Source organism: Rissa tridactyla, chromosome 9, assembly GCF_028500815.1.
Source record: "Rissa tridactyla isolate bRisTri1 chromosome 9, bRisTri1.patW.cur.20221130, whole genome shotgun sequence".
Lineage (NCBI taxonomy): Eukaryota > Metazoa > Chordata > Aves > Charadriiformes > Laridae > Rissa > Rissa tridactyla.
The window spans coordinates 20301297-20323645 of record NC_071474.1 but is presented as its reverse complement, the minus strand read 5'-3'; the positions used below and the strand labels follow the sequence as shown (position 1 = coordinate 20323645).

The 22349-nt window shown below is 39.1% G+C and overlaps 1 protein-coding gene across 3 annotated transcripts in view; it reads left to right on the top strand.

Annotated features, from left to right (window-relative positions):
• Nucleotides 1–22349, top strand: part of ACSBG1 (acyl-CoA synthetase bubblegum family member 1) — a 34995-nt gene that overhangs the window by 5882 nt on the left and 6764 nt on the right. The window contains exons 2-11 of one of the 3 annotated variants that reach the window (XM_054213398.1): nucleotides 3389–3471; nucleotides 10911–11128; nucleotides 11804–11892; nucleotides 12688–12808; nucleotides 14476–14556; nucleotides 17377–17526; nucleotides 19375–19551; nucleotides 20044–20225; nucleotides 21304–21537; nucleotides 22112–22329. In XM_054213398.1, coding sequence (XP_054069373.1) covers nucleotides 3389–3471; nucleotides 10911–11128; nucleotides 11804–11892; nucleotides 12688–12808; nucleotides 14476–14556; nucleotides 17377–17526; nucleotides 19375–19551; nucleotides 20044–20225; nucleotides 21304–21537; nucleotides 22112–22329 — 1553 coding nt within the window. Of the gene's footprint in view, nucleotides 1–3388; nucleotides 3472–10910; nucleotides 11129–11803; nucleotides 11893–12687; nucleotides 12816–14475; nucleotides 14557–17376; nucleotides 17527–19374; nucleotides 19552–20043; nucleotides 20226–21303; nucleotides 21538–22111; nucleotides 22330–22349 lie in introns of those variants that run through there. The other 2 variants (XM_054213396.1, XM_054213397.1) reach the window with 2 other exon arrangements.

Genomic DNA, 22349 nt, shown 5'->3' with positions numbered 1-22349 from the left:
ATTCATTTGTTTCCATCAAATACACTTAGTTTAAAAAAGTTATTGCTAGGCCAGCAAATTCAGATTGGATGCTTTGCTTCTGGTGAATTGTCACCAGCAGTAAGGACTGTCAGTTGTATCAGTTATTTTACCATTGTCGTGTCGGTTGCACATGCATTACTTCCACTGGTTTGCAAAGATAAATCTCCTAGAGCTGTTACAATCTTGCAAACAAAGAAGGAAAGGAAATTTCCCCTTTGTTAATCCAATATAGAGAATGTTCAAATTCTTGCTCCTTAGGTTGGCCTGATGCGTGAGAACGGCTTCAGTCTGATGTCATGTGTAACTGGCCCAGAGTAGTGGTGGTAGCTGCAAGCGAGTTGTGCTGCGTTAGGATTTGCCCCAAAGCTGTGGATAAGTCAGTCTGAGCATGCTGTGCCTCCGTCTCTGATGAAGGGGGGGTGTGTGTGTGTGTGCATTGAATTGAGGCAGCAGATGAGATCATGTTTGATAGAATGGTACCTTGAAATTAAATCCCAAATTATGTCAGGAAGTTGTCATTCAAAACCCACTCCTGCTAATAGAGTTATACAGAAATATGCTTTCTTTAGTTCTAGTTGGTCAACGTTGTGTAACATGAACTCAGATTGTTCTAATTGGCTTGCTAAAGTGACCTGTACTGTTAAATCCTCTATGTGTGTTTTGTAGAAGTCTTTGCGTTTTACCTTCAGAATCATAAACTTCTTTTTTTTTTTTTTTAAAGCAAAAGTCGGGTATAGAAAATCCCCCTTTTAAACTGGTAGCTGGATTTTGGAACATGCTGTCCGTGCACTAACAACATCAAATAATTTATGCAGAACCTCAGCCTTAATAACAGATGTAGCAGACAAAGTCCAGATTTCCAAAGCATTTTGGTTTTGCTGGGACATCTCACCACGCAACCATAATTCTGCAGTGTGTTTTCTGCTTGCTGCAGTATGCTCAGTAAGCTCTTCATGAAACAGTCCCACCAAATCCTGCTCAGTTCAGTCTTACTTGAACAATTCCAAACAATTAACCGTTCTTTGATCTTTACTTGATTTTTGAAGGAATAACTCCTAACAAAAGCTAAAACTAACAACATTAAAAACATATTCTTTCACTCAGGAGGGGTGGTTCTGAATATACACATAAATTGTTGATGGAAGAGGAAATTTCTTAATTGTACTTTCAGGGCAAAAAAACACCAACTCTCAAATTGACTGCTTAGTCCATAGAGACAGGTAATAACTACTTACACGCAGCATTACTAACTGCAACACTCCTGAAGATACTAGATGCATAGAGCTCCTCAAACGACATTTGCATGTTGAAAAACTACCAGAGCAAGTCCAGAAGTTCAGACTTGTTGGTTGATTATTTTTCTATTAAGGGAATATAATATAAACTGAACCAGTATCCTATAACAGTCAGATGAGAATAAAGCAAACTAAAGAGATTTTCATCTGGGAAACGTCATTAATGATGATTATTAAAAGTTTTGAGTAGCCTCACAGGAGGCTCTTCTGATATATTACCAATCAGATCTGTTTTCTTCTGAAATTTTTCTTCTGCTATTCATTTCCAGCAAGAGTAATGTTCAGTTATCTTTTGACTAAGACTTTGTTTTATTTGTTTTGTAAAATAATAAAAATATAAAAAGCTTTACTATTCAAAAGATATTTAAAGGAAAAGATTGCAAAAAGATGCAGATTTCTAAACATCAAATGTAGTTTAAAATAGGAAAAATTTCAGGAACTATTAAGTGTTTTGAGATGGCAAATAAACGCATGTTTTTAAAGTATTTCAGATGTTTTGGTTTTATTCCCAAATATATCTTCCTGGTCCCGTCATTCTGTCCTTTCAATCTTACTTAATAAGGTCATCATTTTCCCATATATCGAACACACGCTTACCACTCAAAATGCAGTGTAATCCCTCTCTATATTTAAATTACTCAGTTTCTCATCAACATCCGCCTTCACCAAGCCAGTGGCTATTTTCAGAGCCTAACTCTCTGCTTATCAGACAAGCCCTTTCATGTTTTGTCCCATTATGCCATTAACAAGAGAGGAAATACCCTTGCAGGCAAGTGATGACTCCTCATTTTCTTTCAGCTGTTTTTGCAGCCTGCACCTCTGCTCCAAGACACGAAGATCTGCAACACAGTAGTAGCAAGGGAGGAAATGAACTGCGATTGTCACTTCTGATGGGGGAAGAATTACAAAATCTGCTAAATTCTTGTAAAAGGGATCCAGCTTGGTTAAGGCATTCCTAAAGTATGATTTCATTGTGAATAAAAATAATAAATTTTAGGAGTGTCCCACCCATCGGTATTCTACAAAACATAGTTTTGAGACAGGAAATAAAGTCTGACGTAGTGTTTGGTCCTGCTGTTTGCTACCTGACACTGCTGGGTAAAAAATTGCTTTTAAGTTGTTTGTTATTTATTTGAAAGCTGGGAAGGGCATTGTTTGGACTTTCTTTTTCTACATTTTGAGTTAATTTATTACACTGTGGAGGGGAAGGACTTACTGAGCTTCACTGAGGACTCTTCTGTTGTACTTGTTGAGAGGGAATGAAGGTAATCCGGACTTGTTCTTGGCCTCTGAACGCTGCCAATTCCCACCCCTTGTTCTATTAAATGAAGTGAGCTAAATTAAAAAATCTGCAGTGCATTGCTTTATGCAGTCAGTCATTTCTAAATGCTTAGTTATTGTTTAGATTTTTTTTCTCATATAATCCTTCATAGTCTATTATTTTACAGACTTTGGTTTTGAGTTTGTATTATCTGTGCTTTAAACTTCGTCTGGTTAATATAAGCCAAGAAAGCTTAATTTTGTCCATGTGGTAATGATAATTTGTTGCTTTGGTGAAGTTTTTGAGAAACTTTTATTATTATTATTATTAGGAACTGAATCTCGTTCTTTTCCTAGCCTTAAAAAAACTGAAACAACCAACAACAAAAAATCCTATCCTTAGGACTTCAACAGGTATCAACAGTGATAATTTACAAGGTATTGTGATATTAGTACAGTGGCAGTATGATCAAGGTTAAGATTGGTAACTCATTCTTTATACTTGCACTGTTCACGGCCTCTCTGTCGATAAGCAAAATTAGCGTCTCCATCTGGTATATTCCATGATTTTGAAGCCAAAAGTCCACTGTATGAAATAAGAATGTCATCCTTAGAGTGAAGGCATTTCCCTGTTGAACCTGATTGTAGTGGAGTTGGCAACAAAGAGGCAAAATGTTCTTTGTTCCTCTGAGTTTTCTGTTTTCTCCTGTTTGTATTTCTAAGTGTTTGCAAACTGTGTTTTTGGATATATTGGATATATTATAGTGGGTCCTACTCTTGCATAAGTTTTTAACAGGTATATTTTCCTTTAGAACCTTTACAGATGCACAGACTGTCTGCAGAGATTTGCTGCCTCATTTGGAGGAGACCCAAGATGAAGGCATAGAGGCAGCAGGTAAGCATGTGAAAGATGATCCTTGGAGATTTGAGCTCTTTTTATAATTTTTTTTAATGTAATTTGTGTGTCTATTCTAGCAAGCTATGACTGATCATTTTTTCAGGGCTACAATAAGGAGAGGCATCCAAAAATAAAATTAAACTGAAGTGAATTGGGGCAACTGAAAAATTTTCATGAGCTTTCTATAAACTTGCATGATTTCGATAGTTTCTCTCAGTTTTGTCTGTATTTGAGATGATTACTAGATAAAAGTGAAAAATAGCCTGATCCCATGGAAAATCATAGCAATTCTTGTGTTACCTTTGGCATCACAGCCTACTTACCAGCTGTGAACTGTTGAGGATTTGGCATACTGTAATAACTGGAGGCTGTAAAGGAATACCTATACTTTGGTCAGTTCTGTGTTGCATTGTAGCATATGCATACTACTGTAATTTTAAACCAATTTCAGGGGTAAATTAACCTAGTTGTGCTACCATGTGGCTTAAAAGAGGTTTATTGGCAAAACTTTCCGAGGTTCTTTGGAAGGTTTGCAGCCCTGAGGGAGCTCCCTGTTGCCTTGGTGAGGCTGCTGCTCAGCTCTAAATTTGCTCATTAAAACGGGGAATATTTGTTCTATGAGGCAATTAAAGCAATGACTGCAAGTGGATTTTGAAGAAATAACAAATCTGTGTAGGAATCTCACATGCACGCTTTATACATATGTATAAATATATACCTGTATGCATATAAATTTATTTTTAAAAAGGCAATTCTTTGATACACAATAGGTTTATTTCCAAGAATTTAACTGCTAGCCATTTGCTTTTTGTTTTTCAGTACACAGGAAATAAATTTGGATGGATAAAGGTGGTAATTAACTTCTGTTTTCAAGTTTTCATGGTATTTTGTTGAACTATTTGTGACACACGTTATATACGTAGATTATTCCTGACGGTGTGATTCTGCGGCATACCTGCTTGTGTGCTCTTGAAGGCTCTGACCTATTTTTCTAAGAATTTATCATCTGGGACGCTGGTTAATGCTGTTAGCTATCAGCCCTGCTTCTCCCCCAGAGGTTGCTGCTGGCTGCAGTTTAGAGTAATATGCTGGGCTGTAAACCACAGTGCTCAGGAAGGAATGCACATGCCATTCAGCCACTCCTGCAGAGGTGACCACAGCCTCTGGAAGAAAGGTGAGGTGAACAACTGAGGGTAGAAGCCATTCCAGCTGTTCCATCATAATTTTCCTGCAAACATGTCACACCCCATCCATTTTAATTAAGCACTTCCCTTATTTGTGTTTAGATATGTTTCTAAGTTGATGAATCAGGAGCTTACCATTTAAGTTAGCTTTTGACTTTCGTTTGACTTTGGGAATCTGTGGCACTACTTGGTATCCATTTAAATGAGAAGCAGTGTTTGACTTGGAAACATCATGCAGCTATGCAGAAGCTGAGTGGTAAAGTGAGGACTGAATGTCAAAAGCTTCTAAAAAAATCTTTCAGGAGAAGGAAGCTCAGTGTCTGGTTGAGGTGGGTCTACTTTGTATATCAAGAGAAAAGAATGAGATTCTGCTGTTTTCTAGTTGTGCAGAACTGTATTTCTCATTTTATAATTGATATGTTCTGCAACCTCAGGAGTAAATTTATCTAATGAGGACCAGAGGTTGTTCTGGAATAATTTTCCCCATTCTTTTCCACCAATGTATAGAAGCTCATTTCTGTGGAACCAGGCCAGATTTTGGTTTTTTTCTATTGTATACGTAAATCCAGAGTAACCTTACTGTTGGCAGCAAGCATTACATTGGCTTAAAACCAGCGTAAAGTTAAAAGAGAACTTGTTCATGCTGGTTTTATACTGATGGAATAACAATATATGTTGGAAAAGACCACTGGAGGGCAACTAGTCCAGGTTTCTGCTCATAGGAGGGCTCATGGCTTTGTTCAGCTGAGTTTTGAAAACCTTCAAGGATGGCGATTCCACAGCTTCTCAGTCCCTCTTCTTGGGCTGAGTCACCCGCATTGTGAAATTATCTTTCTGTATCCAGCAAGAATTTTCCTTGCTGTAATTCATGTCCATTGCCTCTTGTTCTTCTGCTGTGTGCCTCCAAGAAGAATCTGTCTTCTTTATAGCACCGCATTTCAGTCTGTGGCAGACTGCAGTTATATTCATTTTTTATCTTCTCCAGATTGAAGAAACCCGGCTCCTTTAGGGTCTTCTCATACATGGGACACTCCAGGCCCCTGACCGTCTGGGAGTCCCTCTTCTGGGCTTGCTTCAGTTTGTCGGGATCTCTCTCTTGCACTGTGGCTTCCAAAGCTGCACCCTGCACCCTTATGAGTACCAAGTAGGGGGAAATAATCACTTTGATCTGCTGGCTATAATCTTGCTAATGTAGCCCAGGATGTAGTTAGCCAGACTTTATCTCCACCGAGACATACTACTGACTTGCAGTCAGCTTGCCCACCAGGAACCGCAGGGTTTTTTTTTCTGAGCCAGCTGGCACCCAGTCTGTGCTGTTCCACGGGGTTACCCTACCCCAAGTGCAAGACTTATGTTCATCCTTTTCAAGCTTTGAGGTTTATGTCAGCCCATTCTTCCAGTTTGCTGAGGTCCGTCTGAATGACAACCCTGCCTTTTGGCATGTTGGCCAGTTCCTCAAGTTCCGTGTCATCTTTGAAGCTGGTGAGGGTGCATTCTATTGTCCAAGACAATAATGCAGTTATTAAACAGTATCGTTCTCAGGACTAACCCCCAAAGAATGTCACTTGTAATTGACTGCTGGCTAGACTTAGAAATGTTGACCACTGTTCTCAACGACTGTTCTTGCCAATTTTTTGTCTACCTGCTAATCCAACTCCATCTGGTCCAAACCTTCCAAGGATGCTCGGGGAGACCTTGTTAAAAACCTTGTTAAAGGTAAAGTAAACAACATATCACTGCTCTCCCCATCTCAGAGCCAGTCATCTCATCATGCAAGGCAGTTGGGTTGGATTTACCAAGGCCGAATTGAGTCTGTCCATTCTGGCTCGTCTCAGTCACCATTTTATAGCTCAAAATGATTTCTAGGAGAGTTTGTTCTATAGCCTTCCTATGGACTGAGGTGAGTCTGATCGTCCTTTAGGTAGTTGAATCCTCTTTCTTCCCCTCTTTGAAGACAGGTGCGACATTTGCCTTTTTGCTGTCATGAGGACCTTACTAGATCACCATGCTTTTTAAAGATGATGGAGAGCAGCCTTGCGATGACTTTGGCCTGGTCTCTCAGTGTACATTCTGAAGCATTCCATCTGGGCCTATCAACATTTTTCTATGTGTCTAGTTTGTATGAGTGGTCCTTACTTTGATCTTCCTCTGCTGTTATAGGTAAAACTTCTCACTTGCCACTAGGAAGCCTGATCTTGTCAGTAAAGACCAAGGTGAAGAGGGCACTGAGTACATCAGCCCTTCTCATGTCCAATGTCAGTAAGTTGCCCATGATATCCTTGGTTCTCCTTTTGGCTGCCAGCGTACCTGAGGAAGCCCTTCTTGTGGCTCTTCACATCACTCACTAATTTCAATTCCAACTGAGTTCAGACTTTCCATTCCTGCATGCCTGGGCAATGTTTCTGTAGTGATGTTTCCTCCTGATTACGCACTCCACACGCTTCCATTTTGGTGCATCGTAATCAGTTTTAGAAGCGTCAGTATTGTTATGAAGCTTATTTTGTACTTGTCCTGATGAACCACTCCCTCTATGTCAGTTTGTAGAGGCATTCTTTGGAGGCCATCTTATTTCTCTGATCCACATTGGTAGTAGTTTACTGATGTGAAGAGCAGTATATTTTGTTGCAATTCATAAATGTTCCCTTTTCCTCCAATGAAAAAGGTACGAATTTCCATGAACTGAAATATTTGTGTGTGTTTTGGGCAACTTAAAAAGATTTCTGCTGTTTATTTGGTCTTTTCTGTTTAAGAGTTTAAAGTTTCATGTTTATCGTGGAAAACTGATAATAGAGCAGAAAACACTCCTCCTCCCCCAGCTGTGGCAAGGCAAGCAACAGGAAGTTGGTTTGTGTATTTTTTTAAAAAGAATCACTATTTATATAGTCTGGCTGATACATTCAGGTTCATTTGAAATTCAGTAGTTCTGTACTTCTGTTTAATCTCTTCATCGGCACAAGGGGAAGTTTGAGACAGATGCCAAGCTCTCAGACCCCAACCTGTATGGACTCAGCTCCAGCTCTTACTAAAAAGAAGTTAAGCTTTCAGGGCCACAGACATCTTGAAGAAAATTAAAAAATAATGGGTGAGAGGAGGAATGATGTATTTGTGTTGTCAGCAGAATGGGATGGCATCATAGCTGTGGAATTTGGGATGTTTACTGTCCGTCAGAAATGCCTCCAGCAAAGAGCTGAATACCTTCTGTCGTCATTAGAGCAGAGTGATGTTTTGCAGGAACTGGCATATAATCAAGATACTGTTTTGTGAGTTAAATTTGAATCAGTTTCAAGCAGAAGTTAAATTATTGTTTTAGTGCTTGCTTCTCAGGGCACATCTACAGAATATCACTCGGAGTTCCTCAGGTCATGCAGCAGGGCCATTCCACAATCAGCCTATCTGTTTGTTTACGTGTCTGAAGGGTGACCTTGGTTCTTTTGCATTTTATATGGCTCTGACTTGTTATTCCATAAACATCAGAATTCATTTACATTCCCAAATCCATTCAGGCAGCCACAGGATACTTGCAGGTCAGGTAGTGAATAGAGAGAAAGTTGTATTTATGCATTAGCTTTAAACTGTAGGATTAGTGTATTTCTTTTTTTTTTTTTTTTCCTTTCAGCTAGTACTCAATCTCCTTCATACATCCCAGAGGTCCATCAGAATGGGCATTCAAGTTTATATTCCTTTGCAATATATATTGTGTATTATTAAGGTGATTCACTGAGTCCCTGTGAAACTGATTCTGTTCTTAGTCTTTGGTATGAATCAAAGTTGCCTTTTTGACACCAGAATAAACTGTATAAGGAAAAGCAAAAGGAGACCCAGTTTCAAAGTACATTTTTTTGTTTCTGTGTGTAGATATTGCAATGATTGATTGACGTTTCACTCTTCTCTGTGGAAACTATTCTGTTATCTTCTGTATGTTTGCAGTGAAAATATAGTCATTATGCAACTTTTGTAATGTTATTGTAGCAATGTTGCTAATATTTCCAGTTCCCTTGAGGAGAGATACTCTGTGTTCAGGAGTGTTTTTTATAATACAGGGAATAGAATTTTGTATTTTAGCTCTGTATGGTATGATTTTGTTTTCAACCTGTGCCCAATCACACCTGCAATCCATGCCGTCTTTGTTTAGAAACCAGAACATCATATGAAGTTTTTTGTCAGGACTTTGGTGTGTCACTGCAGAAAATAAGCATTTGGATTAACACTAGTTTCTGTCTCTGACAGGTCTTATGTCTCATCCTTGTCACTCCAGGATTGGGGTTAAGTGCAGAAACACCTGTTTTACCTTTGCTACTCATAAAATATTTGTTGGGTGCCACTATTTACACTTTGATAAAGTCTGTCTGTCTATTACCTAGCTACCTTCACAGCTACCTGTTTTCTAAACTGTCTGGATTTATGATGCCCTTCCTCCACTGACCTAAGCAAAGCTCCACACCTATGTTTTGAAAATCATTATATGCAGTTTACACCTGAGAAAATGAAGGCACATGGAGATTAAGCAGCTTTATTTGTATTTATTGCTGTCATTATTACTTTCTGTTTTTCAAGAGAACAGATGCAAGACTGTGAGTCAGGAACATCTTCAGAAATAGTTTCACAGAATACTGGCAGCCAACTAGACTGGTTTTGATACTTTTCAGTTTAGTAGTTGTACTTTATCAGCTGATTATGAATGAGCTTTTCTAAACAGCTAAGTAATAAAACTTTTTTGCCGCAAGAGGAAAGTTGGTTTTGGCTTTTTTTTCTATATATTTGTGAGCTTACAATAGCTTGTTGTACCTCTGGTTATCTGTGCAGATTGCCAGCCTGACTTGAGGGAGGCTGCAGATGTATTCTAAAGCGCTCACGTGGATCCAGCTATGGTTGATGTGTTCATATATTGCCAGAAATGCTCAGAGATAGTTTCCAGGCCCTCTGGGAAGCAACTCGAGGAATAGCATTTGAGATGGATGTGAAGCATATTGTACTTTTTAACATTCTAGAACTTCTTTTTTCAGCCACTGAGGTACCAGGAAACAGTATAGATTCCAACTGAGCTTTCTTTATGGTTTCATTTTCCAGAAGTGTAATAAAAGTGCTTATTAACTTGTTTCAGAAACTTCAAAGTCCTATTTTCTGTTACTCTTAATTCTGACAAACCTAAGCCCTTTGGTCTGAAATTTTCTACCACCTTTCTGTGGAATATATATATATATATATATACACACACATATATATACATATGTAATGTTTATGCTAAAAATATTTCTTAATTTATGAAAGTAAATCCAAGGAAAAAACGTTATTAAAATGTTCTTGTACTATTTTCTTCAGAAATATGGGAACTCACTGTTTGGTAGGGGAGACACAAGTGGTTTTTGTTTTTTTTACTTCCTTGTGAGAATTCACAGAAGTTTTGCCAACTTACTAACCCTAGATTCTCTCGGGAGTGTATTTGTACACAGCCTGCTTCTTGCTGGGTTTGCAAGAGCCAAGTAGAATCTTTTGAGACAGTAACTTCTTGTGAATGCCAGGGACTGCCCCAGTCCTTGGCACCAGTGGTGAGAGCCAAGGGACATTAGTTGGTGCTCTGTGTTTGTGTCCTGTCAGGGAAAGGGAGGAAAAATACAGGGGAAGAAAAGTGGATGGTAGAAAGACAGGGTGAGGAAGGCAAGAGCAGAAGGTGAAAGATGATGTGGAAATAGAGCAAAACAGGAGTAAGTGGAGTGGATATACATGCTAGAACACAGGGCGGATGACCAAGGAAAAAAAACTTGTGGGAAGTAGTGGGTAACAGGGGCAGGATGAAGGAGAATAGCTGGAGGGGAAGGAGGGAGGAAAGAACTATGACAAGCAAAAGGAGTTTGGATGCTGAACAGGGACAGAGGTTTCTGATCTTTCAGATCTCTGTAGCCTTCACCAGCTACTCCGTTAGCTGAAGGGACAGTGGGTTGTGCAGGGCTGAGCATGGGCAAACAGATTCTTCTGGAATTGGTGGTGTGACTGTAACACACAGAAGATCAGCATAATTCTGTATGGTGGCACTTTTATTCAAGATGCAGAACAAAGTCTAAGAAATAAAGATTTCTCTTTCTACATGACATATTGGATAGTTATAAAATTGGAATGCCTGTCTCTGAAAAGGTGGGAAGTGCCAGAGTTGTGCTTAGTCCTGCAGTCTTTACTCAATCCTCTTGTCTTTTGGTACACAGTCAGACGGTATTTCTCAATGATAGAGTACCTTGATGAGAATGCTTTACTTTCCAGAGTCTCTGTGGACTTCCGTTGCTGATGGCAGAGTCAGACTGAGAATAGATAACTCATGTCCGCAGACTCCCATAACAGTTCATCAGATGTTCAAGGAGAGCCTAGAAAAATATGGATCCCTTAATGCTTTGGCCAGCAAAAAGAATGGAAAGTGGGAGAAGATAACTTTTTCAGAGTATTATTGCATCTCCAGGAAAGCGGCTAAGAGCTTCTTGAAGGTAGGTACAGGAAACAATACCAATTCCTTTTTCTCCCTTTTTCTCCTTAAAAAAACCCTCAACAACAAGAAAAACAAACAAAACAAAAAGACCCAATCCAAAACACAACCTAAGAGGCCTCTCCCATTAATTGAAGGTCAGCACTCATATTTTTTATTGAACTAATAATGATGAAAATTGGTTTTGGTCAAAGAGATAACATTGCTTTCAAGGGAACTTGATTGCAAGTGAAGAGTGGCTGTGTTACAGTGTCTCACTGGGACATGAGTACAAAGGTCAGCATAAGGCCTTAAGATTTAGGAAAAAAAAATAGGTGAAAGCAGCACTGTCATGAATTTGGTGAGATAAAGACAAATTTTAAAATGTTCTAAACTTAGCATAAGGTTAGTACTCATTATGCTCTTGTTCACGCTGAAAAGTTCTGGGTTTTGGGCCTTTCTGGACAGCAGAGCTCAGCCAGACAGGAGAAGGTAGTGGAAAGTTTAGATCACGTTAATTGTTGATAAATACTGGTTTTGCTCTAGATATCAACACAGAGATGTGTGTGGGCATGTCTTGTCAATACAGAAATAATAAGTAAATCAAACCCTGGTTTATGTTTGTATGTATGTCTCATGCTATATGTTGCCCTCCGTTGTGCCTATATTAAATATTCTTATGCTTATTATTTTTAAGCTTGGTCTTGAACGATTCCACAGCGTAGCAATCCTTGGATTTAATTCTCCAGAATGGTTCATCTCAGCTGTTGGAGCTGTTTTTGCTGGGTAAGATTTTTTTGGTTTGGTTTCAAGGGGGATTTGGGGATTTCTGTTCTGCTAGGTCTGGAAATGTAGAAAATCAGTATTTGGTGTCCTATCTTGAAAATTGTGCTGCAGCTGATTAGCATGTTCAGCAACATACTAGAGTCTCACAGCTTTCAGTACATCTGAAATAGTCCAGACAGTCATAAATTGACCCTGTTTGCTGTGGGCTTAACTGTGACAGTCACATAGAAGCTGTTGTACAGTATCTTATCACTGGAAGATGTAGGAAACAGCTGAGACTCACAGTTTTATATTAATAATATTTGTCTACAGCGAGATATGTTCAAGTAGACGAAATGACAGATCAATACTAACTAGCCTGATTCCTTATGTCCTGATACGTGTTTATACAATTTAGATTTTGCCTCTTAAGCTGTTTCTGTGCCAGTGAAATTCAAATTGGTATCTGTGTGCAGCTTGAACAGAAAAAGGACATAAGTGGGTTTTTTTACCACTTCCTGAGCTAACTCTCATGTAGCCTCAAGTGGGTTAAAATGCTGAATCTTAGCCTGCGGCATCCTCTACTGAATAGAGTTCAGAGATTAGTTTTTGCAATATGCATATATCAGAGATATTCATGTATATCGGAATACTTGGAACAAACATGACAGCTGCGCTGCTGTTTACTTCCACATCTTCATACTCTTTCAGCTTTCATCTGATCTCTATTATTCTCTTTCTTTTGATACTAAGTGCATATAATGTGTCTATGTATATAAATATATGTTCTTTTATATATATACATTTTTGATACAGAGGAATTGTCACAGGAATATATACAACCAATTCTCCAGAGGCTTGCCACTACATTGCTCATGACAGCAAAACCAATATCATGGTTGTGGAAAATCAGAAACAATTGGAGAAGATAATGCAGGTACCAGGTGGCTGAATGGTTACTTAAAAATCATAATTTTCCCAGTTCTCAATGCTGAATTGGTCCCAAATACCATATGCACTATCTGTATTGTGAAACCTTTCACAGGAGTGTTCTTATTCAGAAATTTGGTATCTGGTGTTTAAGCTATTGGGTAACTTGCAACTCTGTTCTCTATAGTGTCGGTGGCTTGTGTCTAAGCAGTTCTCATTCTCTCCAGCTCAGAGTTCACTGGCAGATTCACTGCAGACTTGCCTATATGGGATCAAACCCCCACATTTTAATCCCATATTTATAACATCACCGCTTGATTCTGTTTGGAAAAACACATAACAATTGAATAGAAGAGATCAGGATGATGCAAGTTTATAAAGGCCTTCCATATAAATAATAAGGATGGTAGTGTTCAGAATTTCCTCTTTCAAAATGTCATCTTTTCCTGCTTCTGTCATTAACCATTAAGGTCACTGGTTTAACTGCACTTTGATAGCATGGTGGTTGACATGAGAAACTTTAGTGAGAAAGGAGGAGGCTCTTTAAGTGAACAGCCACAATTTTGACAAAACTCTTTGGCAGGTTTGAGTGGGTTTCTGCAAGGGTGACAGATTGAAAAACCAACTTGAGGGAAAGATCCCTGTTGCATGACTGGGAGGAGGAGCACAGGAGCAGAGGGGAGCTCCCTGAGAAGGGCTTGTCTGTCAGTAAGACGTTGAGGGAGGCCCGTGGCTGGAGCTGAGTCATCAAACTTGCACCAGACTGCACTGTTTGCTGATGCAGGGGGGCTCTCCATATGGAGTTTTCTGCCAAAAACATGTACCTGCCAGAGAGAACACATCCGTGGATGTTTTTCAAATTTTCTAGCCATAACTGAGGGGTTTTTGAAACTTTTTTTCTGGAAGAACCCTAAACTGAAATAACATTTCAGTTACTTCTAATGGTATATACATAATGGCTACCATCAAGCCGCTGCCTTTGTGTTAGCACAGGTTGATCAGGTCAGTTCAGAATGTGATTAATTCAAAGGCACCTATGAGACACTGGGTCCCACCAAGTTCAGCGACATGAATGCTCTCTGCAGGCCATGAAAAGCAGAGAAAGAACTACTGAAAGCAGCAGCCGTTGCTGTCTGCCTGTAAGCCTGCAGCTTTGTATTTTTATTTATCTTTAAAAATGTGTATATTAGCTTCCTTTCCTTTTTTTCTTTAAGGAGGTAGAACGCTTTTTTAGCAGTTTAACAACAGCTTTTGCTGTTGTTGAGGGACTTCCTCTGTCTTTATTGGTAACCACAGCGGCTAGGGTCAGCTTCTAGCTTGACTTGGACTGTTCCTTGATGGGCCCTTTGGTGCATTATGAGTAAGGATGCAGAGGAGCCATTTCTGATATACATATATATATATATACACACGTATATATGTATTTTTTTTTAATCTTTTGACTGAAACTGGATTTTCTAGAGCACATGGTGTAGTGTCTCCTTCACACCTCTTCTTTTTTTGAGCCAGTTCGTTGTGAGTTTAGGGGAGAATATTTGAGGGTGGAGGGAAACAGGAGGTTTCTTGTGACTGTCAAGCCATTACAGTGTTGGCAGTATTTTAGTGGAACACCCTCCCACCCCCAAGATATGAATAATGAATATAGATTTTATTTTTTTTTTTTAAATCCGACAGATCTGGAATCGCTTGCCGTACTTGAAAGCTGTTGTGCTATATAAGGACTCCATTCCAGAGAGACACCCGAATTTGTATACGGTATGTGAATGCTACAACAGTTATAATTCACGAGGTATTATTTATTTGATGAATTTCTACTGTGTTTAATCTGTGAAATGTCTGCCATTTAGAATGCATTCCTGTGTTCCAGCAAACACGTTCAAAAGCTTCATCAGCTTTTCTGTTTAATTTACCTATAACTTGATGTTTGATACTTGACATTTAAAATTAGACCTGCCTTGCTGAACTGCCTGACTTGTGTCTTCCTGGATTTTTACTTGACTGGATTAACAAAATGCTTATAGGCTTCAGGTGGGAATGTGTACTCTCAAACCGTTAAAAATAAAAGTTTTTCACTGGTGATAGTGAAAACTTCAGTTGTGGTTAGTTACATTGGATCCAAGAACATGAAAATGCCTGTACTTTTACAGATTATAGTTGTGTTTTGTTTGCACCAGATACTTCTCGTGACAGGCAACAGGTGAAGAAAAATAACTATGCACTACACAGAGGAGCACATTTGCTTAGTATATGTAGAATCTTTGTATCGCATGGTAAAAAAGGGACAAAGCCAGGATCAGAAATTTCTGAGTGGTAGAAGTACAGCCTTTAATTTAAGAAATATGAGGACTGTAAGCAGAACAGATTTTTGTAAATGTGTTACTCCAATATATTTAAAAAATATAATTGGAAGAATACAAGAATACAAAAAGCAGAGTTTTAAGTGGGCTACAGATTATCAGATTCTGGGCTGAAAAATTTCCACTTGGGGGGAAAAAAAAGATATTAATGAAGAGTGAACAGTGTAGAAATATTTTAAAATATTTGCAGTTTTGATAATCTGAGGGGTTACTAGGTACACAAGAAAAAATCTTCTGTGCTTGTTTTAATTATAGCTTCTTTTGCTGTGTTGAATAACATATTACTGTTAATAATAAGCAGTTACGGTTACAATACTGTATGTACTGATATAGCATATGCCTTGGATCTCAGTACAATAAAAAGATTATTACAAAGATGGTCTTCGTATTTATATTTCTTAGTAAAAGGAATAAGTGCTGGCAATTAATTCTGCAACAACATTCAGTTGCTGAAACCTAAATGCCTGAGAATTGATATATTTGAAAACACCCCTTTTCAGGTGTCATGTTGGACACATTTTCTCAATGGAGAAGTGTAGCTGCGAGAGTGTCTGACAGCTGCCATAGTTTGTTGTCTAAAGGAAAAACCAGAGATCACACCACCAAAGGCAGAAATGATTGTTTATTAGGTTTGATGTAAAGCAAACCACCCAAACCACATGGCATTTGATAAAAGGGAATTGTGTTGCAAGTTGACAGCTAATACGTAATGAGCAGTTGCTGCAGAAAGGGCAGAGCCCTAGTTCGTTGGTCAGTGCCTGTTTCCAGAAGGCAAATGTGAAGTCAGTAATGTGTGTGTCTGTTTGTTTGTACCTTTCACACTCTGTGGAATGGGAACACTGTCTGTTGCAGGTACTGTTCAGTAAACAAAGCCTAGGCAACAGATTCACAGTGGTTAACACATTCTAGTATGAGAATTCATTAAGGTCAGGAAAACAGGAACAACTGCTAAGTCACGTAGAAACAATTACATCCTTGACACCTCCAGACTTTCCAGGAGCTAGGGAAACTGATGCAGCCACATGCTGTGGGAAGGGATGTGAGAAATACTCTGCTTGCTACAGAGCTGTGCATTGCACTGCCTCTCTTTTCAGAGATGTGGTTTGTTTGAAGAAAATATAAAACTGGTGATTGGTAATTGGAAGAATCCTTAGAACAGCCTTGCCACCCAAAAAAGAGGAAATCTAGGTGCCTCAGAGGATAACTACTGTAACCTTAGTAGCACACTGGCAATGGCAGAGGTCTGAAGGAAACACTGAATTCCCCCTCAAGCACAGACTCTCCTTTTTTACCTCTGCTGTCCTTCGCATCCTCCCATTTACTGCTATGTGGTCCTGGATATATCCCCAAGAAATCATTGAAGAATGGAGGTGGTGCATCTTGCATTTGAATAACACAATTCTGTAGCACAGTATCAATCATCTGATTCCAATGGGAAACTGACAGTTTGGTTATTGACTTTCTTAAAAAAAAAAATGTTATACTTGAGTCTTCAGTTAGCATTAAAGTCAATGGTACACATAGCAGCACATCAGGTGCATGCAATAGAAGTGTCTGGGAGCAGCCAGTATAACAGAGGATCAGGTTCAGCATTCTTCTGGGCCAATTTGTGCGGCACAAAAGTCCAGCATCATCAAAGGTTTAGCTCATTCTAGATCGAGCCAAATTTGAATGGAAGTTGTGACCAGCCTCATAGTCTCTGTTTGCTATAAAATAGCAGAGAATTTGGGCAAACATTCACACATCTAGATGATGATGCTTTTGCAAAGCAGCTTTCATCCAATTGCTTTATATTTATATTTGTATAGAGGAGACAGAATTATAGATAGAATGCACAAGTATACTCTTACTTAAAAACAGTACATCCAGATTCCTTTAAATAAGACTCAAAATCATTCTAACAGCGTGACATAGTAACGGAATTTTAGCCTCTATGACTTGTCTGTAGTATCCATCTTGGAGGAGGAATAGTGTTACCATTTCCTTCTTAGATCCTGAAAAGACACATGGCAGCACAATTTTAGATAGCCTATTTGCAATTAACACTTAAAGTTCTAAGCTAGTCCTATCCTATTTCTTACACAGGCAAGACCTGGCAAAACTTGCCTTGGCAACATGTTCAGAGCAAGGCACTGAATTCTTCTGCTGTTTTTGTAGTGCATCTTTCCCACTTGTAAGAAGCCATTTGATGTCCTGTGTTTTCTGTTACATGTTCTAGATGGAAGAGTTCCTGGAGTTGGGAGATGACATACCTGATGCTACTTTGGATTACATTATTAACTCCCAAAAGCCGAATCAGTGCTGTGTACTGATATACACATCCGGAACAACTGGGAAGCCGAAAGGAGCCATGCTGAGTCATGACAATGTATGTACTTTAGGCTTCTCCTTTAGCATAGAAATAGCAAAGTATGAGGATGTTTATGCCTGTGTTTTGAAATGGCTGGTACGTACAGGAGCCTTGAAATCCTTTTGCTTTTGAAACATGGGTAGTGTACTAGAAAGCAATATTCAAAATGTAGTCGGTTGTTTCTGGTAAGTATAAGTATGGTAGAGAATGAAACTCCATTCAGACAGGCACTTCACCAGGTTGAACAGTTCATGAGTATTTCTTTTTTTTATTCACTGGTTTTCTTGTGAGATATAATGCATATTTTCATAAAAATAATTCATAGATTGCCATAAAGTCTCTCAGGTGATGTCACAGGTCATTTTAAAAAAATTAATCGTATGTATCAGCCAACCACTGTCAAAACTGCCTGATAGACTACTTTTGCAAATTTTATTAAAATAGGGATGGATGTGTGTGCGTGTGTGTATTTTTTGTTTTTTGGTTTTTTTTTTTACTTTGGCATTGTTATATTCCTAGACTTGTGTTCCTACATCTGTCACTGGACGATAATACAACTCTAGTGCATAGTCCTGGTACTTAAAATAGTCCTACCTGCATTGTTTAGAACAGAAATTTTTCCAGTGATAGAGAAAAGCAAAGTCATTTGCAAAAAAGGACTTTCCTCAGAGGTCTGCTAGCAAAGATCTGGACTGTAGTTGTTTTGGGGGTTTATAAATTTAATTTTTTTTTTAAGGTGGCTGAGCGGGAGTGGAAAGTGGTGAGGAGCCTTTCTGAACACATAGGCAACTTGTGAAAAGGCTGGTCTAAGTTGTGGCCTCTCCTCTTAAAATAATGCAGAAGCTATTGCAGACATGCACATTGTGAGGAGCAATTCACCCAAATGCAGGGAATCGGTACAGTAGTGTCTGGAAGCAGAACATAGTGGACTTGTTAGACAAAAAGACGGATCTGACATTGCAAATCCTATGCTCTTCCATCTCAAAGGAGTCTGGTGTCATTTCCATGTTAGCTGCCAAACTATTCCTGGCTGCTGATCACAAACAGGCTATTTTTATGTTGACTAACAGTGGAAAACATGCCTTGCCTGTAACTGTGCTGCTACCTTCTTTAGTCAAAAGATGTTTGCCACTGTCCATGTGCAAAACCAATGCTGAGTCAGTCATATATGCACCCACACAGATCTGCTGTGTGTGCCTGCGTGCTGTGAGGCTTGGATAAGGAGGATAAGCAATCAATGTAGCCACATCTCAAAGACATCCCATTCTGCCTGCTGTGTAATACAGTCTCCCATAGCCGCTTATCTAATGCTGCCATCTAAACTTAGAGTGGCCAGCCTTGACAGCATGCTGCTCCTTAAAAACCTCTCTTGAGAATTTGTATTTCCTTAGACTAAATGTGTCCTCGTACCTTCTAGTTTATTAAAAAGAAAAGGAGCTGTCAGGAACATACTGTGATAAGAAGTATTGTATGTAATTTGTATCTCTTCCCTACCATCTTGAATAATCTCATTTCTGTGTCCAGCCCTACCCATTTTAGATTACAGACTCCTCTGAGAAAGAGCTGTTTCGTTTTTGTATGTTTTGTTTTGTGGTGGTGTTTTTTTTTGCTGTGCACGTATATCTTCTGCCCTCCCATACCATCACATATATTTGTGAGTCTTCCATATGCTGTGTTCTGATAATGAATATATGCATATTTAGCATCCTTGAACTGCATCTTCTGAGATCAGTCTGCTACGTTGTCAAAGATTGCAATGTCTTCAGCAATTTCTGTGAGCACAGATTTTTCATAGTTACATTAGCGCAGCATGAGGATCCTTAAAAACCCACCATGCCTAATGTGTTTTATTTTTTATTTGAACAGATAACTTGGACATCAGCACATTGCAGCAGAGCAGGAGATATGCAACCTGCGGAGGTCCAGCAGGAGTCTATAGTCAGTTATCTCCCACTCAGCCACATAGCTGCACAGATATATGACCTGTGGACTGGAATCAAATGGGGAGAGCAAGTTTACTTTGCTGAGCCAGATGCTCTGAAGGTATCTGCCTTGTATTGCACCTGATTAAGCTTGCACTTCTTCCTTTTAGAACACATCCTAAGGAGAGAATATCTCTCTGAAGGAGAGAATATCACCTCTTTGAAGAGGTGCAGAAGATGAAGATTGAGACCCCATTATTGTAAGAATTAAATTAAAATATATAATCCAGATCCATAAGCTTCTAATAAAGCAGAAGAATATGTATCCAAAGCAAAAGAAGTATAAGCAATTTTTGGAGGAAAGGGAGGCAGAAGGAACTAAACCACTGGTGTGTTTTTCTTCTTGTATACATACCTTCCCCGATGTGTCAGAGCTGGCACGTGTTAGTGCATGTGTCTGACTGAAGTAGGTTCAGGAGTCCTTCTTTATATCCTACATGTTTAGTGATGTTCTACATGTTAGCGTTGCAAGATGCAGGCTTCATCAACAAACCTCTTTATCACTGCTCTGGACCTTTTGAAATGTTTTGAAATGATTTAATGATTTTAACAGGGCAGCTTGATTGACACGCTAAAAGAAGTGCAGCCAACATCTCACATGGGAGTTCCCAGAGTATGGGAGAAAATTATGGAGAAATTAAAGGATGCTTCTGCTCAGTCAGGATTTATGAAGAAGAAAATCCTGTCGTGGGCTATGTCACTTAGTTTAGAGAGAAACCTAAACTGCTCAAGCAGGTATGTATTATAATGAGTGAGATTTCCATCAACCTGAAAGTAGGTATCTGCTTGTAATAAACTATTAAGCATCAGTGAGACTCTTCAATATAAATGGGTAAAATTTGGCCTGGCATTACAACAAATGTAATGCAAGAGGGAGGGTGTAGTTATCAATTACGGTGGCTGATTTTAAACACAGGTGGCTGTTAAAAGTGTCCCTCCATCCTCCCTGAGAACATACTCCCCCTAACACGTCCTCCAGCTCTGTGCCTTCCGTGAATTGAACTGGTTAATTTGCAGCTGGGAGAGTTCCTGATGCAGTGCACCATGTGACTGTGCAAGCGCTAGTTGCTGGTGTGAGGAAAGGGCATGAATTCAGAGGTGTATGAGAGCAGGGGAATTTTAGGGGGCAGCCCAGACAGGCTGGCTCATGACAGTTTGGGGTATGCACCATGTGAGTAATAACAGCTCATCTGCACACAGAAGCTCAGCAACACCCCCCATGAGTTCTCTGAGCTTTAAGTACATTCTCTCTGTTCTGAATAACATTGGTGTTTTCCTCCATAAGATTACCCATATAAAGAATGTCGTATAAATTCAAATATTAACTAATTCACAATTCTTTCCTGCTCCAAAGTTCTTGAAAGCGTGGCACAATGAAGGGTGAAATTGCTTATAGAAAATGGTACTCCAAAAGATCGTTCAGTGATACTGCTTTGCTCGTCGGATCGTTCAGCTTCTTAGATAGGTCCTCCAAATTTCAGATTTTAGTGGTATACGTTCTCAGAGACACATTTAACTCCTAAAGAATCAGGAATACAAGAGCTTTGTTTTATACAACATGTTTTTATAGATTCTTTATGTATTGTCAGTATTCACATGCCTCAGGAATTGGGAGTTCACTAGCAATGAAAGACACTGAATAAATGAAAAAAGGACAAATGTGTAACCTGTTCTTACTGATGTAACTTTTGTCAACACCTAAAACCAAATGGCAAATACATCTCTAAACAAAATTTGTGTCTGATTTTTGTTTTGGAAGTTTCATAGGTTGCTCTGGCTTACTGTCTCCCTCTCTTCTGTCTTTTGTACTCAGCAGTGATTTAAAGCAGTTCTGGACAAGGTTAGCAGACTACTTAGTGCTTGCAAAAATACGCAATGCACTGGGTTTTTCTTCCTGTCAGAAGCACTTTTCTGGTGCTGCTCCTCTCAATACAGAAACACTGTATTTCTTCTTGGGTCTGAACATCACCCTGTATGAGGCCTATGGGATGAGTGAGACCACAGGCCCACATTGCCTATCTGGGCCCTATATTTACAGGCAGCACAGGTAACTTTACTACTTTTTTTTTTTTTTAAATGGTATATTTCATTATATCTATGAGAATAGTTTTTACTAAGTTCAGCAAAGATCTTATCGCTTATTTTATTTTCTCTCAATGCTTTGCCAATCTATTGTGACTTTGGGAGGCAAAATAACTTCCAGATCAGAGGCTGAACACATGCCTCCATAGCATGCCACGCCAAGAGCACTGAAAGTGATCTACAGCATTATATGTAGAACACGGTTACTAAATCTGATGTATATCCTAGCCCTGGCCCAGGGTAGGATAGACTCCAAATGCAAAACCTCAAATACAAAAGTGGTTTTATGCCTGAAGATACAGAGGGGGGAAAAAAACAGGAAGTGCGGGGCAAGATAGACAGCTGGAAAGTGCTTAGATACTCTAACATATCTGCCTCGGTGAATTTGTATTCTATAGCTTTCGAACAGTTACAGCAGGGTGTTGTTTACAGTCACTAATATTTTGATAGTTCAGGGATTTAGCATGTTAGATGTCTTATCAGTATTATGTTTACTATTTCCGTGCTCCTGGTGGTTTTTTTCTGCTGTTTTCCAATAGCTGTGGTAAACCAGTACCTGGCTGCAAAGTGAAATTGGTGGACGAAGATACAGAAGGCAACGGAGAAATCTGTTTCTGGGGAAGGACTGTTTTCATGGGTTATTTAAATATGGAAGACAAAACAAAAGAAGCCTTTGATGAGGATGGGTGGCTGCATTCTGGAGATTTAGGAAAACTAGACAAGGATGGCTTTCTCTATGTCACTGGAAGGATTAAAGGTAATAAGCAAAATCTTGCT